This window comes from Mchenga conophoros, linkage group LG15, assembly GCF_057382185.1.
Source record: "Mchenga conophoros isolate Kocher_MC1m ecotype Shallow Benthic linkage group LG15, M_conophoros_male_GT1.1, whole genome shotgun sequence".
NCBI lineage: Eukaryota > Metazoa > Chordata > Actinopteri > Cichliformes > Cichlidae > Mchenga > Mchenga conophoros.
The window spans coordinates 28,062,924-28,084,849 of NC_140540.1; the positions used below are offsets into that span (position 1 = coordinate 28,062,924).

General features: G+C 45.5%; 2 protein-coding genes across 5 annotated transcripts; one reads left to right on the forward strand and one right to left on the reverse strand.

The window, feature by feature from the left end:
- Positions 1-40: 40 nt before the first annotated feature.
- On the reverse strand, positions 41-11,963 carry vipas39 (VPS33B interacting protein, apical-basolateral polarity regulator, spe-39 homolog). 2 transcript variants are annotated; one of them, XM_085246215.1, is made up of 19 exons: positions 11,783-11,963; positions 7,011-7,103; positions 6,797-6,902; positions 6,563-6,700; positions 6,446-6,484; positions 5,935-5,999; positions 3,100-3,156; positions 2,845-2,937; positions 2,723-2,756; positions 2,551-2,653; positions 2,315-2,342; positions 2,145-2,218; positions 1,998-2,073; positions 1,781-1,915; positions 1,608-1,649; positions 1,352-1,528; positions 1,167-1,256; positions 781-885; positions 41-710 (listed from the first exon to the last, which is right to left on the reverse strand). In XM_085246215.1, the coding sequence occupies exons 2-19, from the start codon at positions 7,101-7,103 to the stop codon at positions 690-692; spliced, it is 1,476 nt and encodes a 491-aa protein (XP_085102341.1). In that variant the 5' UTR covers positions 11,783-11,963; the 3' UTR covers positions 41-689. The 2 variants fall into 2 exon arrangements, with proteins under 2 accessions (XP_085102341.1, XP_085102340.1); XM_085246214.1 differs by lacking the exon at positions 11,783-11,963 and having other exon boundaries at positions 7,011-11,403.
- LOC146558577 (activator of 90 kDa heat shock protein ATPase homolog 1-like) lies at positions 11,425-21,926 on the forward strand. Of its 3 annotated transcripts, XM_085246223.1 has the most exons (8): positions 11,460-11,594; positions 12,310-12,397; positions 12,871-13,061; positions 14,387-14,469; positions 14,559-14,676; positions 15,881-15,978; positions 16,066-16,203; positions 21,705-21,926. In XM_085246223.1, the coding sequence occupies exons 2-8, from the start codon at positions 12,318-12,320 to the stop codon at positions 21,870-21,872; spliced, it is 876 nt and encodes a 291-aa protein (XP_085102349.1). In that variant the 5' UTR covers positions 11,460-11,594; positions 12,310-12,317; the 3' UTR covers positions 21,873-21,926. The 3 variants fall into 3 exon arrangements, with proteins under 3 accessions (XP_085102351.1, XP_085102350.1, XP_085102349.1); XM_085246225.1 differs by lacking the exon at positions 12,310-12,397 and having other exon boundaries at positions 11,425-11,581; XM_085246224.1 differs by having other exon boundaries at positions 11,453-12,397; positions 15,881-15,957.

The window sequence follows — 21,926 nt, forward strand, 5'->3', positions numbered from 1 at the left end:
AAAGAAATCGTCATTATATACAAACGAGGAGAGTCAATAATTGATATATAAATGTTTATTGGCTGTTTGTAACAGACAGATGGGTTTTGGGGATGTTTGTGTTTATTTTGCACTTTATGTTTGTGAACAAATAAAAGGTTAAAAAAAATCCATTAAGCAAAATTCAGCTGTTTCTGATGTCTCTTAATTAAAAGTTATGATTTATTTTCTCACACAGTACAGGAATATTTAATACATCAGTCTGCTCTTCATGTTAACAGAAACATGGGATTGATCACAGCTTTTGGATTTTTGTTTTACTTGGGAAACTTTTAGACAAACTTCAAACCCGATCACTTTAGGACAGATCTGTCTATGAGAGGTGGCAACCTGAACATTTGAGAGCACACATACATTCTCGGACAAATATGGCAGCAGCATCCTGCTGTCCTGAAGCATCAATCTGTGTTTTTATTTTATTTGGCGTGATGATGTCAGAATTAATGTCAGAGGTGTGTCCAATTATCTGATGAAACATGAAGAAATAACTCCGTCCACTCTTTCTCACATCAATACAGTCACTTCCTGTTTTCAAAGGAACATCAGAGTCATGACTCTCCCCCTTCCTGGGTATGTAGGCAGAGCTACATCGATTCAGACAGCCACAGATGGGCTGGAAGGACATTCATGTTGCCATGGTGACAGCCATGTTAGTTTTTCCAGCGAATTTGCTGAAAGAAAAGAAATAGTTTAGTCACATGTCAAGTCACATGATATAGTTCACAAAGGAGCCCTCCTCACCGGGTTGCTGAGCAGGTCATCAATCTTCCTCTCCTCCGCTGAGCCCCTCACCACCTTCCCACGGTATCCCAGCAGCAGCTGCCGGTCCTTCATGTCCCGGTATGTCTGATTTGCCCAGAGATACAACATCATCATGACATCATACAAAGTATTGTTCTCTGATTGGTCATTTTTAAAGCAGCAGTGTGGTGGGGCGTGGTCTGTGGTGCCGTGCGGACGCACCTGCACGGCATCTGCAGATCGCACCTGTGGTGTTAAAACACGGGGACTCAAGGGTTGGTTGTTGTGGTGAGAAGTGCTCAATAAAATGGCTCAAAACTATGATCCTTGGACCCGTCGTGCCTTAATTCCACCACAAGCAGCTAAATCAAATTTGGCAGACTCACACTGATGACGATGTCGTGACATTTATGTTTCTGAGCCAAAGTGAGCCTCAACTCTCCGTCGTCCACGAGTGCCACGTAGTCCTGCAGCACCTGACAGTAATCAATAACCAATGATCAAAAATCAATAACAAGCTGATGGCTACGTCTCTCTCTACCTCTGTACCAGGTGTGTTACAGTAGCTCACGTGTGTGGGGGCGGAGTTCTTCTGTAGGATGTCAACAACTCGCTGGAAGCTCAGTGGTGATTTCTTCCTGGTGAACCCGAGCCAATTCCTGCTGGCAAACAGAGCGTCCACGTCCAGCCATGCCTTCAGCTTCGCCCTTGCAGCCAAAGCAGTCACAAAGTACTGCTTTTCTGAGATCTGAGTTCAGAGGTCACAGGTCAGTGAGTCAAACAGATCAAAAGAGGTCAAAAGTCAAAGCAAACCAGTCAGCTCTCACCTTAAAGGTCTGACGGATATTTAACGGACTGCTGAAGGTCCCCTGAAATATAAACACTGTTGCAGGTTACTGCTAACTCAGGCTAACAGGGGCTAACACTAACTCAGGCTAAGAGGGACTAACACTAATTCAGGCTAACAGGAACTAAAACTAACACAGGCTAACAGACTGACCTCTGGCTCAGCGTAGTGGTAGAAGCAGCAGTAGTACAGCGTGGTGATCAGCGGCATGTTGAGGATCAAAGCTTTTCTGGGAAACTTCTGGAAAATTTCCACCTTCCCTCCACGCTCAGCCTGCCGGTCTGTCACCTAGCAACAACAGTGATTAAACTGGATCTAGTCAATCAGAAACCTTCAACCTCATCATGAACTTAATTAACTGGTTACTGACCTCGATGATGATCTGCCTTTCCAATAGAGTGTAGTGATCCTGAACATGGGCCAGGTCCTCAGCAGAAAATGGGAGGCTGAAAACAACGAACAAACAACTGTAAACAACAAACACTAACAGTTACCTGAGTGTAATCAGATTACTGACCTAAGGCAGTTCTTCAGGAAGTCCCGTCTTTTGTTTTCATCTGTGATGCTCAAGTGTTCCTTATACTGAAGCAGCTGTTGCCATGAAAACAGGAAATGGCATCATCATCAGCCCAATGAACGCCAGAAGAATTAATGTTGATTTGTTTATAGCTACAGAGTACTACATACCGCCGCATCCTCAGCTCTGCCCAGTGCTCTGAGGAACAGGAAGAAAGCAAACACATCAAAAGAGTTCTATCTGTACAGGTGTACACCAGATACCTGTGACACACCTGAATGTCTATCTGCCGACCTGAACCTCATCACTCAGTCACAAGAACACCTGCAGCATGTTCAGCATCACGCTTCATACAGACGAGGGCAGTAATCAGCAGGGACAGGTGTACTTGTAGGTGAGAGCAAACCTGTGCAGTTCCAGCAGCAGCCTCTGGTTTTGGGTCTCACTCAGGTAGTGGATGAAGTGTCTGAGAGCTGTCTGCCTGGACTCCAGCTCTCGAAACAAAACCTCTGAGAACAAAAACAGACTCAGTGGGAGAACCAATCAACCAGCAGGACCGGGATCAAGACCACACTCACCTTTACAGAGCGTCCTCTTTAGATAGATTAAAACCTGAAAAATAAACAGAGCATGCTCAGTTGTGTCTGATGGGATGGTTAATAAAGTTTAAATGATGCCGTTATGAATCAGATCAAGTTACAGCCGTGATGACGTTTCCATCATGAGCAGCAATGGCGTGATCGAGCAGCAGCAGTTTGTCCTGCAGTGTGCGGAACCTCTCCAGAGACACAGCCTACAATGCAGTACAAATAATCACAGTACTACTACTATAGAGTACTGACGCTCAGAGTACCACACTGAATTTTTCCAGAGACACGGCCTGCCACACAGTACAAATACTTACAATATTAATACAGAGCAGAAATACTCAGACTTGGGTGAACAGGTGTGTTACCTTTCCTTGCTGAAGTCTCTGAACCGTCTCTTCAGGTGACCAATCACTGACATAATCCTGACATCACAATAACCATATCACCATTAGAAATGACAGCACAGGACAACAGAACTGTAATCACATTACCCCAGAGTAATTAAATTAGCATCCATCCATTCGCTACCGCTTATCCTTTTCAGGGTCGCGGGGGGGGGGGCTGGAGCCTATCCCAGCTGTCATAGGGCGAGAGGCAGGGTACACCCTGGACAGGTCGCCAGTCTGTCGCAGGGTCAACACACAAGGACAGACAACCATTCACCCTCACATTCACTCGCACATTCACACCTAGTGACAATTTGGATTATCCAATTAACCTATCCCCACAAGCTGCATGTCTTTGGACGGTGGGAGGAAGCCGGAGTACCCAGAGGGAAACCATGCAAACACAGGGAGAACATGCAAACTCCACACAGAAAGACCCCGGCCTGATGGTGGAATTGAACTCAGGACCTTCTTGCTTGCGGCAACAGTGCTAACCACCGTGCCACCGTGCTGCCTAATTATTAAATATATATAATTAATTAGCAATGGTGACTAATTTCTTAGTCAACTAAATGAGGGAAACATAATAATAATAATAATAATAATAGTGGATACTTTATTGATCCCCATGGGGAAATTACTTGTTTTTCTCTGCATTTGACCCATTCACTCTGTGAAGCAGTGGGCAGCCCACTAAGCAGGCGCCCGGGGAGCAGTGTGTAGGGACGGTACCTTGCTCAGGGGTACCTCAGGGTAGCCGTTAAGTGGATTCGAACCGCCGACCTTCCGATCATGGGGCGACCACTTTACCTACTGAGCTATCCCTGAGTAAGCCACTGGTCTAAAACTAAGAAATACGGATATGGAGTTAAATTTGAGAACCGTTTAATGTCAACATAAGCCAGAGGTCACTAATAGGTGGACTGGGGTCCTGAGCTGCACCCACAAGCGGTCCCATATGGAACCGGACTTCCAGTAAAAACAGAAGGCAAAAATTTCAAAGCTGATAGGGTGCTTCTGTTTTAACTGGTCCAGCATTTTCTGGTCTTTACGGTAGTGGTTCAGTGGCTGAAGAAATGCACAGACCAGTTGGGTGCAACTTAAGCCACCCCATGTGATACCACTCAGCCAATGAACTCTGTATACTCCAGGCGGTAAATCTGACAGCTGAGACTTAGTTACACATGAAAAGACAGTGAAAAAGAAGAAAGACAGCGATGGAGAAAAAAGAAAAGGAGAAACACAGACAACTGTGTCTGAAAACTCTGAATAAAGAGAGACTGGTGGCACAAAACAATACGAACATGCTGTGCAAAAACAAAAAAGTGTACAGTGACAATAGAGCAACAGATGAATGCTGGGCCTCTGCAGATGCGATCTCCCAGCAGATGTGGACTCAAAAGAGCCATTTGCATAAGCCGACCTTCCACAGGTGTGAGGAAAGTCACCATGTTTGGCTACACACACAAAAGCCAGGCAGTTTTCTCCGTTGTGAACATAATCAACACTAAATATTGTTTCCGACTCATCAGTGAGCTCCTCCTCATGCGTATCAGGATGGCCCTGATTCAAGCCTGGTTTAAAAATTCACTCTGACCGGAAAAGAGGGGGGTGATTAAATACGGAGAGGAATTTTCCACAAAAGGGTTGCAAATGCGTACGACATGACCCAAAAGCATAAACTAAGATTTACAGATGTGTGCAGTGATTTGTGTGTAACGTACGTCAATCCACACAAAAATTGGAAGCAATCTGAGCAAGAGTATAACTATTTTACAAACGCATACATCCAAACCTGAATAAATACTAATCATTTATGCATGATTTAAGTTCAGCTTCATGAATCCAATAATTGTTTTTTCAAAAAATGGTCTGTGCAAACAGTTACACGTCACACCTTTCATCAGTCAGAAAACCTTACAGAGTATAAAAGCGCTATATAAGACTCCGTCCATCTACCATTTACCATGACCTAAAAAGCCAATGGAGATGGTTTGGGATGAGATGGACCGCAGATCAAAGGCAAAAGGGCCAACAAGTGCTCAGCATCTCTGGAAACTCCTTTAAGACTGTTGGAAAGCCATTTCAGGTGACAACCTCATGAAGCTCCTCGAAAGAATGCCAAGACTGTGCAAAGCAGTAAGCAAAGCAAAGGGTGGCTGTTTTGAGGAATCCAAATTATTGAAAACATGTTTTGAGTTCACAAAACATGACCCATGTCTCAGGTGTACACAGCGGCCTCCTCCTGGCAGGATATCCCTGGTCGGACCACCTTACCCAGTTGGTGTCTACCTCGACTGGCTCCTTTAAATGTGGACGAGCATCGACTCTACTCTAAATCCTTCCCAAACAACTGAACTCCTCGCCCTATCGCTAAGGATTGTCTGTGATCTCACTCTTTTGCCTTTAAAAGAACTAGAAATAACAGTGGTGACTAAAATATGAGGCTGATTTTTGGCGTTTCTCACCTGGTGGCAGATGGTTCCATAAGATTAGGACACAACTATTTACCAGCAGTGGGGATTAATTCAAATGTAAAACAACTAGGTTAAATGACTCATATGTCTGGTACCGACTAGTGACAACAGTGAAGATTAGTTGTCCAGTCGACTAGTCGTGCACATCAACTTACATCAGGTTAATGATATTATAATTGAATTACTCATGGGTAATCAGAATACCCAAGAGTAACTGGATTTTGAAGCATAACTGTAATGAGATTAACAGTTATCACAATATTTGAACAGCCATATTACACACCCATAGTAATTAGATTACTAAATATAACACCCTATTTAACCAGGGTAATCTTACCTTGTACTCAGACTTTGGTTTTCGGAGCTCAGGAGCGTAGAGCCTGACAGACGAGTCAGTAAGTGCTAAAAACCCCAAAAAACAAATGTCAGTCTGAGCGAGACATCCAACCACCATACATCCTCTATCATCTGACTATCATTAATGACCATGCAACCACCAAACAACATCCAACCACCATCAGTCAACCAGTATTCACCCAGCCATTATCCAAGCGCCATCAAATCAGCATTCATTATTAATCGAACCATCAACCAATCACTATCCAAACATCATCCATCACCATCTAATCATCACCCACTATTTATACAACCATTATTTGACCTTTAAATACCATCCAATATTCATCCAACCACCAACCAACATCATTGCATATTCATCCAATCACCATTCAACATCATCCCATATTCATCCAATCACCATTCATTTATATACCCTGATATACATGACCCTGACTAGGTGAAATATCGTAAAAGTATAAGAACACCACCTGAGTCATCTGAGGACTCACCGTCACTGAAGGTCTGGAAGTTCCCTACCTTAGGTTTTCCTGCACAGAATCACATGACAACTGCAGTGAATCACATGATCAGGCTTCGGTCTATCTGAGTCATGTGACCGTCCTCACCTTTGAATAGAGAGCTCAGCGAGTATCCTGATTGGCTCCTACTGATCGATGGCGTGTCAGTGCTAATTTTGGGGAAGGCAGGCTCTCTATCTGCCCTCTGACTGGAGGCAGCTGTCTCTTTAACGGACCAGGAAATACCTGTGGACACAAGTATGACAGGTAACCACCCTATAACCAATCAAATCTCAGCATTCTCCAAAGGAGTGACCAATGAGGAGAATGTAGGGGTCTTACTGCCGACTGGCTCGCCACTCCAGCTGACCCTCTCGACATCATCTTCGTCATCGTCTTCCTCCACCAGCCGCCGTATATTGTTTACGGCCTGCCGAGACTCCTTCAACTGTTAGACAACAACACCTAAAAATCACACCTGAGAGCCACATCAAGTCAATGACACACATGCAGGGCTAGAACAATTCACTCTGGCTTCTGGTTCTGGAGGTCTTACCCTGCTTAACTCATCATCTTCATCATCGAAGGTGAACGCTTTAAACTTGGAGCTGTGCCAGTAGTCTTCCTCGTCAACTTTACTCTTAATCATCTGGACATAAAGAGTTAGTGACTCTTTATTTAAATTGTCAACACAGAAAGGAAGGAAGCTATTAGCTGGTAAGACACAGCCTGCATCACATGATGTCATTCTTTTTCTCCTTATTGATCATGTGATGAGATCACAGGTCAGGAAGTGGCGCACAGTGAGAAACACTGTCTCAGCATATGCTAAGCTTTTCATATTTTTCATTTTCAGTGTGTATTATTAGCACTATTATGTTATTGGTCAAAAAAAATCTGTTAAACATTACTCATTACTTTTCATAAAGTACGTTACTTAATTACTCGCTAAAGAAAGTAATTTATTACACTACTTGTTACATTACTTTCTCATTACTCCAGAAATGACCTGAAACAACTGTCACACATTTACTTTTAACAGTATAAACCTGACACAGATCTCTATCCTAATGAGGATACAATTTTTACACATAAACACAAAGTAAAACCAAAAATCGGCCAAAGCACACTGCAGAGTGGTTGCCAGGGTGATTCTACAGTACACACATGGACAGGTAGAAACAGACGCTGCAGCCTGACTGCTCATTACTGTCTTTGTTACATGATGAAGTTCAGGCTCTGGCTGCTGGGTTCGGGTCTGCATACAACTCAGCTTTAACATCACTCTGCGCTCTTGGCTAGCTTTGTGTTAGCATGCTCTCAGTGCAGATGTTATCAGATGTTGTGTTAACAGAATAATGCAGTTGTTTCTTTACTGAATGTAGTTTACTCTTTACCATCGCGCTCTTGTTCTTTTGTGCATTCAAATCTAAAGGCCTGTCCATATCCCCACCCCTCAGCAGCTGTAGACCATGCCACCATTTTTCTCTTCCCACTCAAAAACTGAAATCAGCTTTGACTGTAGCACGAGTGCACAAAGAAAAGCATTTGTCTGATGTTCCTTTCACCTACATATCCTTTAAAGTCCGCTCCAATCACCACGCTAACCGTGTGGGAACACTCTCTACCACTTCACACCTTTTGACTTTTAGCTTCAAAATCATGATCCTTTTTCAGACTCTCCTTACTGCCACAACCCTATTTACATATTCTACCTCGAACATTACCACTACTTTCTTTCTCTTTCCATCTACACCAAGGTACAGCAGAATCCACCTCCACTGCTCCTGGCCTTTGCTGGTCTCTCATAGTATATCTACCCTCTTTCCCTTTCCCATCACAGTCCCAACACTTAGAGTCCTACTCTCACCTACACACTCCTGCCTTTCCTTCTGTCTCGCTGCCTCCTAGTCCTAACATGCCCTCTCAGAAGGACCTGGACTTTAGGAGGATGAGGAATCCTGTGACCCCTGTTTCAATCCAGGGAGTCGATGTGGACTTTGTGGAGGACTATAAATACTTTGGAGTACACACAGACAATAAACTGGACTGGGTTAAAAACACCACTGCACTCTACAGGAAGGGCCAGACGTGTCTCTGAGGTCTTTCAACATCTGTCGGACAATGCTTAGGATGTTCTATGAGTCTGTTGCCGCCAGTGCCATCCCATGCTGTTGGGTTGAGGGTCACAGATGCCAACAGACTAAATAAACTGATCCCCAAGTCCAGTAATATTGTGAGGATGGAGCTGGACTCCCTTAGGGTGGTATCTGAGAGGTGGATGTTGTCCAAGATAAGGACAATGCTGGATAATACCTCCCACCCATTCCATGATGTGCTGGCCAGTCCCAGGACCACGCTCAGTGAGAGACTGCGATTACCCATAAGGCACCACTGAACGACACAGGAAATCATTCCTGCCTGTGGATATCTCCGTACAACTCCTCCATCTAATGCACAATGCAGAAGTTACACCCTTCTGCACATCCTGTACAGTAAAATAACAACGTTTTACAGGACAGAGTAAAATGTCAATCATGTATATGTCATGTCTCTAATATTCTTGATATTTATGAATATATTTGTATACATTAGAGCTATTTCTTATATTTTGTAAACATCCATCCATTCGCTTCCGCTTATCCTTTTCAGGGTCACGGGGGGCGCTGGAGCCTATCCCAGCTATCATAGGGTGAGAGGCGGGGTACACCCTGGACAGGTCGCCAGTCTGTCGCAGGGTCAACACACAAGGACAGACAACCATTCACTCGCACATTCACACCTAGTGGCAATTTGGATTATCCAATTAACCTATCCCCACAAACTGCATGTCTTTGGACGGTGGGAGGAAGCCGGAGTACCCAGAGGGAACCCACGCAGACACGGGGAGAACATGCAAACTCCACACAGAAAGACCCCGGCCTGATGGTGGAATTGAACTCAGGACCTTCTTGCTTGCGGCAACAGTGCTAACCACCGTGCCACCGTGCTGCCTAATTATTAAATATATATAATTAATTAGCAATGGTGACTAATTTCTTAGTCAACTAAATGAGGGAAACATATTAGAGTAAGCCACTGGTCTAAAACTAAGAAATACGGATATGGAGTTAAATTTGAGAACCGTTTAATGTCAACATAAGCCAGAGGTCACTAATAGGCGGACTGGGGTCCTGAGCTGCACCCACAAGCGGTCCCATATGGAACCGGACTTCCAGTAAAAACAGAAGGCAAAAATTTCAAAGCTGATAGGGTGCTTCTGTTTTAACTGGTCCAGCATTTTCTGGTCTTTACGGTAGTGGTTCAGTGGCTGAAGAAATGCACAGACCAGTTGGGTGCAACTTAAGCCACCCCATGTGATACCACTCAGCCAATGAACTCTGTATACTCCAGGCGGTAAATCTGACAGCTGAGACTTAGTTACACATGAAAAGACAGTGAAAAAGAAGAAAGACAGCGATGGAGAAAAAAGAAAAGGAGAAACACAGACAACTGTGTCTGAAAACTCTGAATAAAGAGAGACTGGTGGCACGAAACAATACGAACATGCTGTGCAAAAACACAGAAAGACCCTGGCCTGATGGTGGAACCAAACTCAGGACCTTCTTGCTGTGCGGCAACAGTGCTAACCACCGTGCCACCATGCTGCCCGTTATTATTTTGTAAACATTGTAATATATTATATTATTTAATTTAGTTTAGTCTGTTACTGTTATTGTCTTGGAGCAACTGTAACAACATAATTTCCTTAGGGATTATTAAAGTATTCTGATTCTCCCTCTCCTCTTCCTTCATCTTCAATAGTAGTCAGTAGTAGTAGCCAATAGTAGCCCAGTTTGCACCTGCTGGCCAGCAGAACCCAGTCAGTCATTGTTAACCCGGGCCTGACCGATCCGGTATGGAAATCTGATTTTTTATGGCCTGCATGCCTGATCCGGATGTCCTTCCTGAACCCTCCACATTTACCTAGTCTGGGCCCAGAGGTGGGAAGTAACGAATTACAAATACTTCAGCAGAATCTTCAGGTATCTGTACTTTACTTGAGTATTATTATTATTTATTTATTTTTACAACTTTTTACTTTTATCCCTACATTTTATACAAATATCTGAACTTTCTACTCCTTACATTTTCAAAACGGCTCCTTACTTTAGTTTTAACACATCTGAGGGGAGTAATTATTTTATATCACTGCGAACCTTCATAGTCATCGCCAGGGGTGTCCATGAATTGTGTTTGCGGTACTTCAGCATCTAGCTAGCCCTGCTGAAGAGGAGCGAGCATAAAGGGAGTAACGTTTTTTTAAGTGTCAGGCAGTTTGAAATGCAGCATTTCTATCAGCTCAACAAACATCAGCAAACATATAAAAACTGTTTGTGTGCAGTTTGTCCCACAGTGTGTTACAGCTAAAGGTCCAGCTGCATTTCACAGGGAGAGAAAAAGATAAACAGGTTGGTTTTCTGCACTGTGGTGGATACAGTAAAGGTGCACAGATGCTGTGGTTTCATTTCAGTTAGCTTACATCAAGTGTAGCAGAGATTCATATGAATTTCAGTTGATGATGTTTGTATAGTGTCTAACATAAAGACAACATAAACAGTGTACTGTCAGTGTAGAGGATGAAATCAGCTAGGACAACTCAGGAAACATCGGCTCACATCTTGTTGAATTCAGGTGTATACATCCATAAAGAGCAGCAGATCAGCTGATCACAGCCTGTACATTAAGAAAATCTACTGAAGCTCTCAATAGAAATTATTGTGCGATATGATTCGTTCCCACACCTAACCACTACAATTTCGCGGGGTTGCTGGGAGTTGTAGTGCGCTGCAGTCTGCCGTAGCCCGTGTTGGTTAGCCTGATCCCGGACCCACATCTGCTATGCACGTGTGCGTTTTCTAGTAACGAGCTCGGAAAAAAAAGCGTCTGGATTTCTTTAAGTTGCTTGAAGACATTTCACCTCTTATCCGAGGAGCTTCTTCGGTTCTAGGGTCAAACTGAAGAAGCTTATCAGATGAGAGGTGAAACGTCTTCAAGCAACTTAAAGAAGTCCAGATGCTTTTCTTTCCAAGCTCCTTAGACTACGATGACCTGGATGACTGAGAACCTTTACAGACACGTTTTCTGGTAACAGCTGCAGGTTTGTTATTAGCATGTTAGCATTAGCTAGCTAAATGAAAAATCCGCATATTAGTGTTTTTAGTGACAAACGGTGGGAATGTGACGTCACTCCGCAGGTGTCTAATCTGTAGACATCAAGCACAAACCGCTGGTTGTAAACCTGATAATCGATGAGAATCAATCAGCTGTTTGTTTGTTTTTTGTTACCTTCACCTGCTTCTTCGTCCCTTTCTCTTTGACCGAGGATGCTTCCGGCTGCGCGAAGTTTGCTGGGAGCTGTAGTACGCTGCACCAGGAAGTCCATTTTTGATCTAATCAATAATTCGATTAAAGGAGCAGGAAACCAGACAGATATTCTTTTTAATTTGATTGTCTTAAAACATCACATAAACCAGAGGAGTCGTTCTTCTAAAAATGGATCTGATTGGTCTGTTACATTCAGCATCAGTGATGTGACTGTCAACAGATTGGTTGCAGACATCAGCTGATTTATTTCCACCTGGGAGGCTTTAGGTTATTATCACCTGAGAGCAGCGTGCAGGTATAGCTCTGCTGGTTCTCAATCTGGGAGCAAAGACCCACAGCTGGCCTCAAGGTAACTGTCGGTCCCAGGTCCTCTGTGCTTTTACTTTGACAGTGCTAAGAGGAAGTGGGCGTTTCATTTTTCAGCTGGTGTCAGGCTTAGGGTTTTACCAGTGTGAGCAGCAGTGTCTCATTGGCCCTGTATTGATCAGCGATCGTGATGGCTAAGTGGGGTGAAGGAGATCCTCGATGGATAGTAGAGGAGAGAGCTGACGCCACCAACGTCAACAACTGGCACTGGTCTGTTCATCTTCATCAATGCTACCATCACTGCAGTACTCATTATACTACTATTATTATTACTACTACTTATTTATTGTAATAAATATAAACTGGTCCATGTGGCAGACAGACAGACTGATGAAGGTAGAATTCAGGTAATGCTGTTGCTATAGAAGTTGCTTCAGCTCAGTGATAGAAAACGCGCAAGAAGTTAATTTTTGAGTAATCTTTGGGGCTTCCTGCAGGTAACTGAGGGCACTGGCCTCATTTCCATGGTAACAGCCTGAATGTCATGACTGAGTAAGAAGAGGACATTTCCAGAATGATCTCAGTGTGTATGTGATACTGTAGGATGAGCTATTTTAGACTCTCAGTGTGTGTTATGTGAGCCGCAGCTGGTTCAGCACATGTTTGGAGGTATTTTTGAACTCTGTGATGTCAGAGGTGGGCGTGATTTGGTACCCGCTGACCCTCCTCTCTCCCCTGGTCAGGACAGAGCGAGATGTGTCCTCCTGGTCCTCGGAGTGCCTCCATCAGTTGCTGCTCGGTGTGCAGGTGGAGGGACCTGAGGGTGTCTGCCATCTGACCGAAGTCACTAAGCTGGAGGGAGAAGCTTCCATCAATAACCGCAAAGGGAAGCTCTTCTACTTCTACGAGTGGCAGCTGAGACTCAGCTGGCTGGGTCAGTGATCTCACTGATGATGTCGTCCATCCATTCATCATGGGAGACCATCTCAATTTGGTTCATGTGACTGACTTTAACCTTCACGTAGATGCTGTAGATATGGGGTCTCAAACTCACAACCCAGGGGCTACTTGCTGCCCCGTATATTGACAGTTTGATCCTTGAAGTGACTTTTTTTTTTTGTTAAAATGAGTTATTTAAGAAGCCAAAAATGATTTAATATGAAGGCAATATGAGCAGAGAGTACAAATATGCTGAGGGATTGGCTCTGTTAGTTCAGTGAGAGAGTCAAAAACTAATGTGTACACTTATGTCTGCATATTTGTTAAATATGAACAAAATGATAGTAGAAGTGCTGCCATGTGTCTGGCCAGGTAGAGAGTACTGATGTGTTTATTTGGTGGTTCAATGAAGGGCTTCAGTTAAGAGTGAGAAAAAAAACGTTTTGTCTTGTTATACAATATTTGAAATTTAAAAATACAACACTACATTTTAGAAAATATTTGTGTGTGTTTTCTTATTTGTTTGATTTGTATTACTTGAACACTGAAGTGGCCCTCCAATAAGATGACAGTGCCAGCAGTGGCCCATAGCTCATTTAGGTTTGAGACCCATGCACTAAACCTTTTAGCCAAAGTTCTTCTAGAAGCACGTCGCACAACATGGCAGCTATCATGATGATAACTCTCGGAGCATGTTTGAGCAGTTATTTTGAAATATTATCAGCGTTAACCCTAACTTCAGTGGTCACTGGGGAAAAACTGTAAAGAATCTTCATTGTGAGTGTTGAATAGTCAGGTGTTCATGCTTTACTTTTATTGAGCAACAAATTATTTTTCCTGCTAAATGAAGATCTTCTAAATCAGCAAGACACCATTTCCTCTTTAGCTCACAGGTTATCTGGTTGAAAATGCACATTATTCATTTATACCAGGGAGTCAAGTGCTTTTGATTTCAGTCTTTCTTTTTCAGAATCAGGTAACATTTTAAACAAGATAATCAATCTCTATGGGAGTAGAGTTCAAGCAGTGGCTCTGCATTGTGTTGGCACATGGTATTGAAAAAATATAATACTGAAGAGTTCTTCCCCACTGCTGTGTAAGCCATTATTGTAAACCAGGAGTCTTTGCTGATGATATTAATTATAACTACTAAATCTACTCTTATCCTGAATGAAAGGTTTCATTTTGACTCAGTGTCACCCGCTCTGGCCCTTGGAATACATTTGACTATGACTGCCAGAATCTCTAGCCACGTGTACAGCGGGGATTTTAACATAGGGTTGCTCTTTTTCTGTAGTGCCAACTGTTTTCTGTGTGCAGGGATGTCCTGCAGGGGAGTGAAGTTCAGAGGAACTATTGATGTGTCCAACCTGTCTGACGAGAATGACGAGGATGACCTGGATGTGAGTTTGACTTCTGATTCTGATCACATACCCTGCAACCCAGTGATGACTGCACAGATGAGTGTATTGATAATTATGTTGCTATCCAGATCTGCGTGGCTCTCTGTAAAGACCAGCCCAACACACCTCTCCTGGACCTCATGAAGACCTCCGGCATCCAGGAGGTTCGCAGGGTTCTGGGCAAGTATGTCCAGCGGCTCAAATCAGGTGTGTTACCTAGAAGACATCAGGCAGTTTCTGACCATAAGGAGTTTTTAGAACTGTTCGTGGGTGTCTCCTCTGTGTCTCTTAAGTAGATCGGTCAGTAACTATCAAAGCCTTTTAGGGGTGGGTCTAAACAGGAAAAAGCTAGAAGTAATGTGGAAACTTGAAACCATTAAAGTTCTGTGAAATTCAGCAGTGAGAGGTGGGTGGGTCCAGGCTTGAGATAATAGTTGGAAGTGAATACTAAAGTGTTAAGAATACTGCTGATATGAGGGGGTGAGTTACTGAGACAACCAGAGTCTACAATTAACTCTAGCACCCAGCAATCCTGTCAGAGTCTGGCTGAGGCAGACTGTATGTATTGCGAAAAATAACTCAAATGCAGACCAAAACAGAATGTGAAACGTGACATGGAATAACAAAACCGAGCCGTTTATTAAGGCTGGCAAAGAAGTACAAAACAAAAGACAAAGGTGAAACTAAACAATAAACTAAACTGGGTGAATTAAGATTAAAGCATGAAAAAACCTTCAACATGAAACCTGGCATGGAGACATGGAAAAAAAACCTGGATGCATGACGTGAAAACAGCAGACGACCTGACAAGAAATGACTGAAAACACACAGACTAAGTACACACAGGAGGATAATGAGGGAAGTGGAAACACATGGGGAAACAAGTGAGGATAACGACATCACAGGGGAAACGTAAAGCTAAACACATAGAACACAGGAACACAGAACCTCTTCAAAATAAAATGGGAAAGATAATGAAATGCAGATGTGTCAAGTTCATGTTGTCACAACAAAAGACATGAAGACATGAAACACATAAAGGACAAGGGATACTTAATACAGGGGTTGAAAACTTAAGGGGAAACTAATAAACAAATTACCTTAGAAAACCCAATGAACTTAAACATAAACCATAAACATCCAAATTAACAAAAACTCAAAACGCTGGGTAAAAAGACCCAGGATTGTGACACATCCACTACAAATGCATGTGAGCAAAACACGTTAAATCTAAGTGGAGCTTTAGTACTCTGTTTTGAGCTTCTCCTGGTGGTTGGAACGTTTGTAGTTTCAGCCCTTAGCAAGCCATTACTCTGAGACAGTCCCTAAAACGCTTCATTATGAAATTTACACCTGTAAAGATCAGCCAGGGAGATGACCCATGGGGTAACTGTGACCTCTGATCCCACAGAGTTTGGTCAGGGAATGATTCTTCCCACCACCAACGCACTGAAGCAGCATTCATCTGTGTCGACCAAGAAGAATGAGGTTAAGACCAATAAAACCCAAGTAGGATGCTCCTCCTGTCCTGACTTAGCTCCTGTTCAGCCTCACTGTTGAAGTGCTGACCTTTGATTTTTCTGTGTTGTCCTGCAGATTAGCCCCGCCCCCAAGTGCTCCTCCAGTACCGCCCCCTGTCCCACAGGTGATCGTAACCAAACCTGCAGTTTCGATCTGAAAGAAACATTCCAGACCAACGCTCATGAACTCTACAGGACATTCATCAGCCAAGAGGTACTCGAACAGACTAGGAAGGACCAGACGAAATCAGAACAGACCAAGAAAGACAAGAACACGTTATAAATGACGCCCTATGAAAGACCCTGTTCAATTTATCTAAATGAGTCATGACCAGCCAGCAAGAAAAACTTTGTTTGATTAAAATCAGGTCAAATCTAGGCTAAAAATTGGTGTCAGACTTTTACGAGTTCAGTATGAATCCTAGGCCTGAAACTGACTGAAACCAGACAATGAAAACAGAAATACAATTAACCAGGTGATCAGAACTGGGCCCCGGCATTACCTGAAATTAGGCTGACACTATCCACTCTGCCATAGCCCAGTTACAGACTTAGCACCTGAGTGCCTTCATTGCAATCTTGGGGAACTTCAACCATGTCATCTTGGACCCGCTAATCTTTATGCAGACATTCCAGGCCACAGCACTTGCCTGCCAGTGGCCTGAGGAGGAGTGGGCTTCCAGGCTTCTGCCGCTGCTGTCAGGGGAGGCACAGATGGCGGCCCAGCCTGCCCCCGGCGTCCCGGGGTGTCTTTGAGGATGTTTGCAGGGCAGTATTGGATTGGCTCGGGTTCACCCCGGAGGACTACCGGAGGCGATTTCGGGCTAGTCAGATGTCAGCGGGGGAGCAGCCGTTCACTTGGGCTCGACAGCTGGAGGACACGGCGGCGAGCTGGCTGCGTCCGGGGCCAACACTGGCGGAGGACCAACCTGCCGGCAGGACCGCCGCCGGTACTGCGGGCGGGGGGGGGGGGCCCTCAGAGCGTCAGCTGCTGTTGTCTGCAGCTCAGGGGAGGGGAGGCGAGATCAGCAGGACGGAGAGAGGCATGTCGCATCCCATTTTGGGCACAGTTCCACAGCTTACTGGGGTAATAAACTGGGTGAAATCGCAACCAGTAAATTTGTGTAATGTTTGCCCGGCACTTAGCAGTGACACTGGGTCGACTGATACTGACTCTGGGGGGGAGGAGGTGGCGGGAACCTCTACAGAGGCCCCACTGCCTCCGGTTATGCACCCCACAGAAGATTTTTCCCTAGAGCAGTCTCGGGATGACACCCTACGCTCAGCCTATGACCAGGTGATAGATATTGATGGTCTGCTGGTGCACCCTGAAGCCTCGCGGACTTACACCCATTTCCAGTTACGGAACGATCGGCTTTATCGAGTGAGTCTTGACACTCGCACGAATGAGATCTGCACCCAGTTGTTGGTGCCACAAAGCCGCCGGGAAACATTTTCCAGGCGGCTTATTCAAACCCCATGGCAGGGCATTTAGGATGCAAGAAAACTCTGGAGCGCATAATGGCCTAATTCTATTGGCCGGGTATTTGGGCCGATGTGCGCCGCTGGTGGTGCCCAGAATGCCAGCTGGTTAACCACCCAGCCATTCCAAAGGAATGCGCCCATTACCGCTGATGGAGATGCCGTTTGAGCGCATTGGTATGGATATCTTCGGGCCATTCCACCGGAGTGCACGCGGCTATCGCTTTGTGTTGGTGCTGGTGGTTTATGCAACGTGATACCTGTAAGCAGTACTGCTGCACACCATTTCAAGAGTGTGGCCCAGGCATTGTCTTGCGAGTCGGTATTCCGAAAGAAATGCTGACTGACCAGACCACGTCGTTCATGTCTCGCACTCTGAGGGAGCTATACAAATTACTGGACATTAAATCTATTCGGACCAGTGTCTAATACCCTCAGACTGATGGGCTGGTGGAGCGGCTGAAAAAGACTTTAAAGTCCATGATTCTTAAGTTTATTCACGAGGATGAACGAAATTGGGATCGGTGGCTAGACCCCAGGCCTCCATGGGATTTTCTCCCTTTGAGTTACTGTATGGCAGGTAGCCGCAAGGGGTGCTCGACTTGATTCAAGACAACTGGGAGGAAGGGTCGAGCCCCACAAAGAATAAAATTCAATACGTGCTGGGCCTGAGAGCAAAGCTGCACAGGTTGGGGTGGTTATCACGGGAGAATTTACTCCAGGCCCAGCAACATCAGCAAAGCTTGTACAACAGAGGGGCTAGGCTCAGGCAATTTTCACCAGGAGACAAAGTGCTTGTATTACTACCATTCTCCAGCTCGCCAAGTGACGAGGGCCCTTTGTGGTCACACAGCGAGTGGGGGACGTTGACTATGAGGTTGACCAGTCAGACAGGAGAGGAGCGACGCAAATTTACCACCTCAACCTCCTTAAAGCATGGAGGGAGGCTGAAACCACTGCTCTGTTGAGCCTGGTTAAGGAGAGAGATGAGTGTGGGCCGGAGGTGCCAAATTCCACCATCCCCGCCTCCCTCCATTGTGATGACCACTCACACAGGCCCAGAGAGCAGATGTTGCTGCACTGCAACAGCGCTTTGCTGATGTGTTCTCCCCCTGCCCGGCCGAACGTCTCTCATAGAGCACCATATTGAGACACACCCTGGCGTGACAGTGGGTTCATGGCCCTACAGGCTCCTGGAGCATAAAAGACAAATTGCTGAATTGCAGAATTGAACAATATGCTGAGGCTAAAAAGTAGCCCCATAGTTATATGATATATAAGATATATGCCCATAGTTCTTGTGGTGAAGAAAGATGGGTCTATACGGTTCTGTGTGGACTACCGCAAGGTGAATGAGGTGTCACGTTCGATGTGTACCCAATGCCCCAGGTCGACGATCTCCTGGACTGGTTGGGCACTGCTTGTTTTTTCACGATGCTGGATTTAAACAAGGGCTACTGGCAGATTCCCTTGTCTGCAGAGCAATCTTCCCTCTTAGAGAGAAGTGGTGCTTCAAAGGATAGTTGCAGATTTCTGTCAGAATGTGGAGATAATACAGTACAAATAAAATGTTCACGTTTCTCCAACGTTGTCTTCCCAACAGTTTCACTAACATCTACACTGGATGGCCAGGAAGCGTTCGCGATGTCTTATCGGGCGCATTTCCGGCGCTGATAATTGGCATCTGTCTTGTGTCAGTGACATAAAAGACGGATTTAATGCGGCATGACCATTCAAACAGCAGTCGCTTTCAGATATGTATTGGATTCAGTAGCACATATGAAAGTGACTGTGGAGCAGGGAAATTATTTTACTGCTATTGTTAAATAATTGTCATCAGTACCATTGCATTAATAATATAATCTGGAGTTTATATTGCATTCAGGGGTTGAACAGTGTGTGTCTTTCAGAAAGGCTAAAAGTCACAGGCTGACAGGAAACAGGGTGCAATTGTGGTTAGCACACAGACGCAGACACACACACACTTTTAGTTAGATTCATTTATGGGGGAAAGTTTAATTATGTTTTGCTGATGTTGCAAAGAGCAGTTTGTCGCAGAACTGCTGCTGAGGTGTCAAGATGACAAGCGAGCATCCGGCAGTGACAGGATGCACCTGTTATGAAGATGGAAGACGATGTTCTTTTAAACTGTGTTAAAAGGTCATTGTGGTTTTGATTTGACGTATGTATATATCCTGTCTGTGACGTATGAAGGGGCGTCAGTAATTCAAACCCTGATGCTATAAAAATCTGTGTATGCTCTGATTAAGTCGAGGACTACTGGCTGTCTGCGTACAGAGTGTCTTCCCACGCGTGTATTCATTAAAATCATTGTTTGACCAGAGACCTACTGGACCAAGAGTGGTTTGTACTCTCCCTCCTCAATTTTGAATCTTAACATGACCCAGGTCGGATTTGAAAATATCGGATTTGTGCTGTTCACACTGTCATACCATGATCGGATATGGGTCGCATAGGGTCAAAAAAGTCGGATATGATGCGCTTTCGCGTGCAGTATGAATGTAGCCTTAGATGGTGTTTTCCTTGTAGCTGCGTACAGCAAACATGGGGGAGGGTCTGTGCTGGCGGACGTTGGTTACTGGCCTGGTAGCCTGGCTGCCCCTGGGTGGGTCCGGGACGGGCTTGGAGGCTTGTGGTTCTGGGGGTGCTCCGCCCCTGGGCTGGGGCTCTCTGGCTGGGCCTTGGGTCCTGGTTGTTGTGTTGCCGGGGTGGTGGGCGGGTGCATCAGCCCAACTGTAGGGCTCTCTAAATGGCCTGTATTTATATAGCGCTTTACTAGCCCCTAAGGACCCCAAAGCGCTTTACATATCCAGTCATCCACCCATGCACACACTGGTGATGGCAAGCTACATTGTAGCCACAGCCACAGCCACAGCCCCAGCCCCTCCCTTTCTTCCCTCCCCATCCTCAGCTGCCTCCCTCTTCCCAATCCACCACACACACGCAGGACTTGGGGTGCAGGTGTGTCACCAGGGTGCAGGGGAGGCACTCCCCCTCTGCCCCCTTCTGGCCGCCTGTCCCTCAATTTTAATCCGCAACCTAGACAACCACATTACTCAGGTTTGGGGTCTTCACTCACCCCGCGTTCTGTTAACCATCGGGGCTGGGGGGCTGGGAGGAGGTGCTGGCCGTCGGATTGGGGTCTGGGATGCGGGGCCTCCCTGCTACTGCAGATAAGGAGGCGGTCTGCCTTCCTCTACCCCAGTGAGAAGGGTTACATCTCCTGGGTCCAGGTATGGTTTGCCCCTCTGGGGGCGGGGGTACCCGGACCTGGGATGTAGAGTATGTTTGGGGAGTGTGAATGTGTGTACAGTGCCTATTTGTGTCTGTCTCCACGTCGGGTGAGTGCCGAGTATTTGTTTGTGTATATGGGGGTGGGAATGCATGTTTGTGTCTGCGTACGCCTCTTTGTCTGTGTCTATATGTCAGCTGGGACCTAGACTCCACCTCTCTGGGAACATCTCAGGCTCTCCGAGGTATGGAGGCCTATCTCCCCTCACCACACTCCCTGCCAGTAGCTGATGCCCTCAGACGTTGGTGTGTTGGTGGTTCTTGGTGTCTGGGGCTGGGCGCTCATGTATGTACCAACTCACTCCTGGTGGCCGATTGGCAGGACCTGGCGACTGTGGCCCGGCTGGGCCCCTTCCGGTGGGTGGGGTACCCTCAGGCCTCTGGGCCTGAGGCCCGGTCCTCTCTGGCACAGCTGGCTGCCTGCAGAGTCCGCAGGCACGTCACTGCAACCCCCTCTGGCCTCTGCTCCGTGGCTGCTGGGTGACCTCTCGTTTGGGGCTCTCCTCAGCTCTTCCCAGGAGGGTGGCACAGTTGCCCCCCTGGTGGTCCTCCATGGGTCCTCGTATTCTGGGACCTCTGGATGTCTGGGGCCTGGATCTCCTCCATACCTGCTTCATGCCCTGGGGGACGGTGCTGTGGCTCCCCACACTTCCTAGCAGATCGTTACATGGAGAAACCTTTTGAATTCAAGCATGCCGATCCACACAGGTGTACACACGGGTTTTCACAGACACACACTTCACCTTTCTTGGCTGCTACCTCAAAGCACATTGTGCGCTGTCGGTCTTGCGTACTGCACAATAACATGTCATATTTAGTATCGACTGTTATCTGCTGTTAGCTACTTTATTGTGATTGTGTTGTATTTATTATGTTGTTTTTTGTTTGTTTACTCTTCTGTTTTTTCTTATCCCCATACAGGTGATCCAGGTGTTTTGTTTTGTTTTTTTCTTCCCGCCTTTCTCACCATCTCTTCTCCCCTCTATTTTTCTTTCTCTCCCTCTCTTTCTTTCATCCTTCCTCCTTCTATCCCCCAGTCATGTCTGTCCCGTCTGTAACAACCGAAAATCAAATCAAATAAATACATAAAACTGGACAGTCAGAACCAAGATCGTCTGGTTCTGAGACCAGAAAAACTCGTCA

Excerpts from the sequence above, each read along its gene's own strand:
- vipas39 (XM_085246214.1), bottom strand. The coding sequence starts at position 7,202 with ATGACATCATGTGATGCAGGCTGTGTCTTACCAGCTAATAGCTTCCTT. Across the intron at positions 2,757-2,844 it reads ATGGAAACGTCATCACGGCT|GTTTTAATCTATCTAAAGAG; the intron begins GTAACTTGATCT and ends TTTATTTTTCAG. Across the intron at positions 2,074-2,144 it reads TTCCTGAAGAACTGCCTTAG|CCTCCCATTTTCTGCTGAGG; the intron begins GTCAGTAATCTG and ends CGTTGTTTTCAG.
- LOC146558577 (XM_085246223.1), top strand. The coding sequence starts at position 12,318 with ATGGCTAAGTGGGGTGAAGGAGATCCTCGATGGATAGTAGAGGAGAGA. Across the intron at positions 12,398-12,870 it reads AACGTCAACAACTGGCACTG|GACAGAGCGAGATGTGTCCT; the intron begins GTCTGTTCATCT and ends TCCCCTGGTCAG. Across the intron at positions 16,204-21,704 it reads GGACATTCATCAGCCAAGAG|GTGATCCAGGTGTTTTGTTT; the intron begins GTACTCGAACAG and ends ATCCCCATACAG.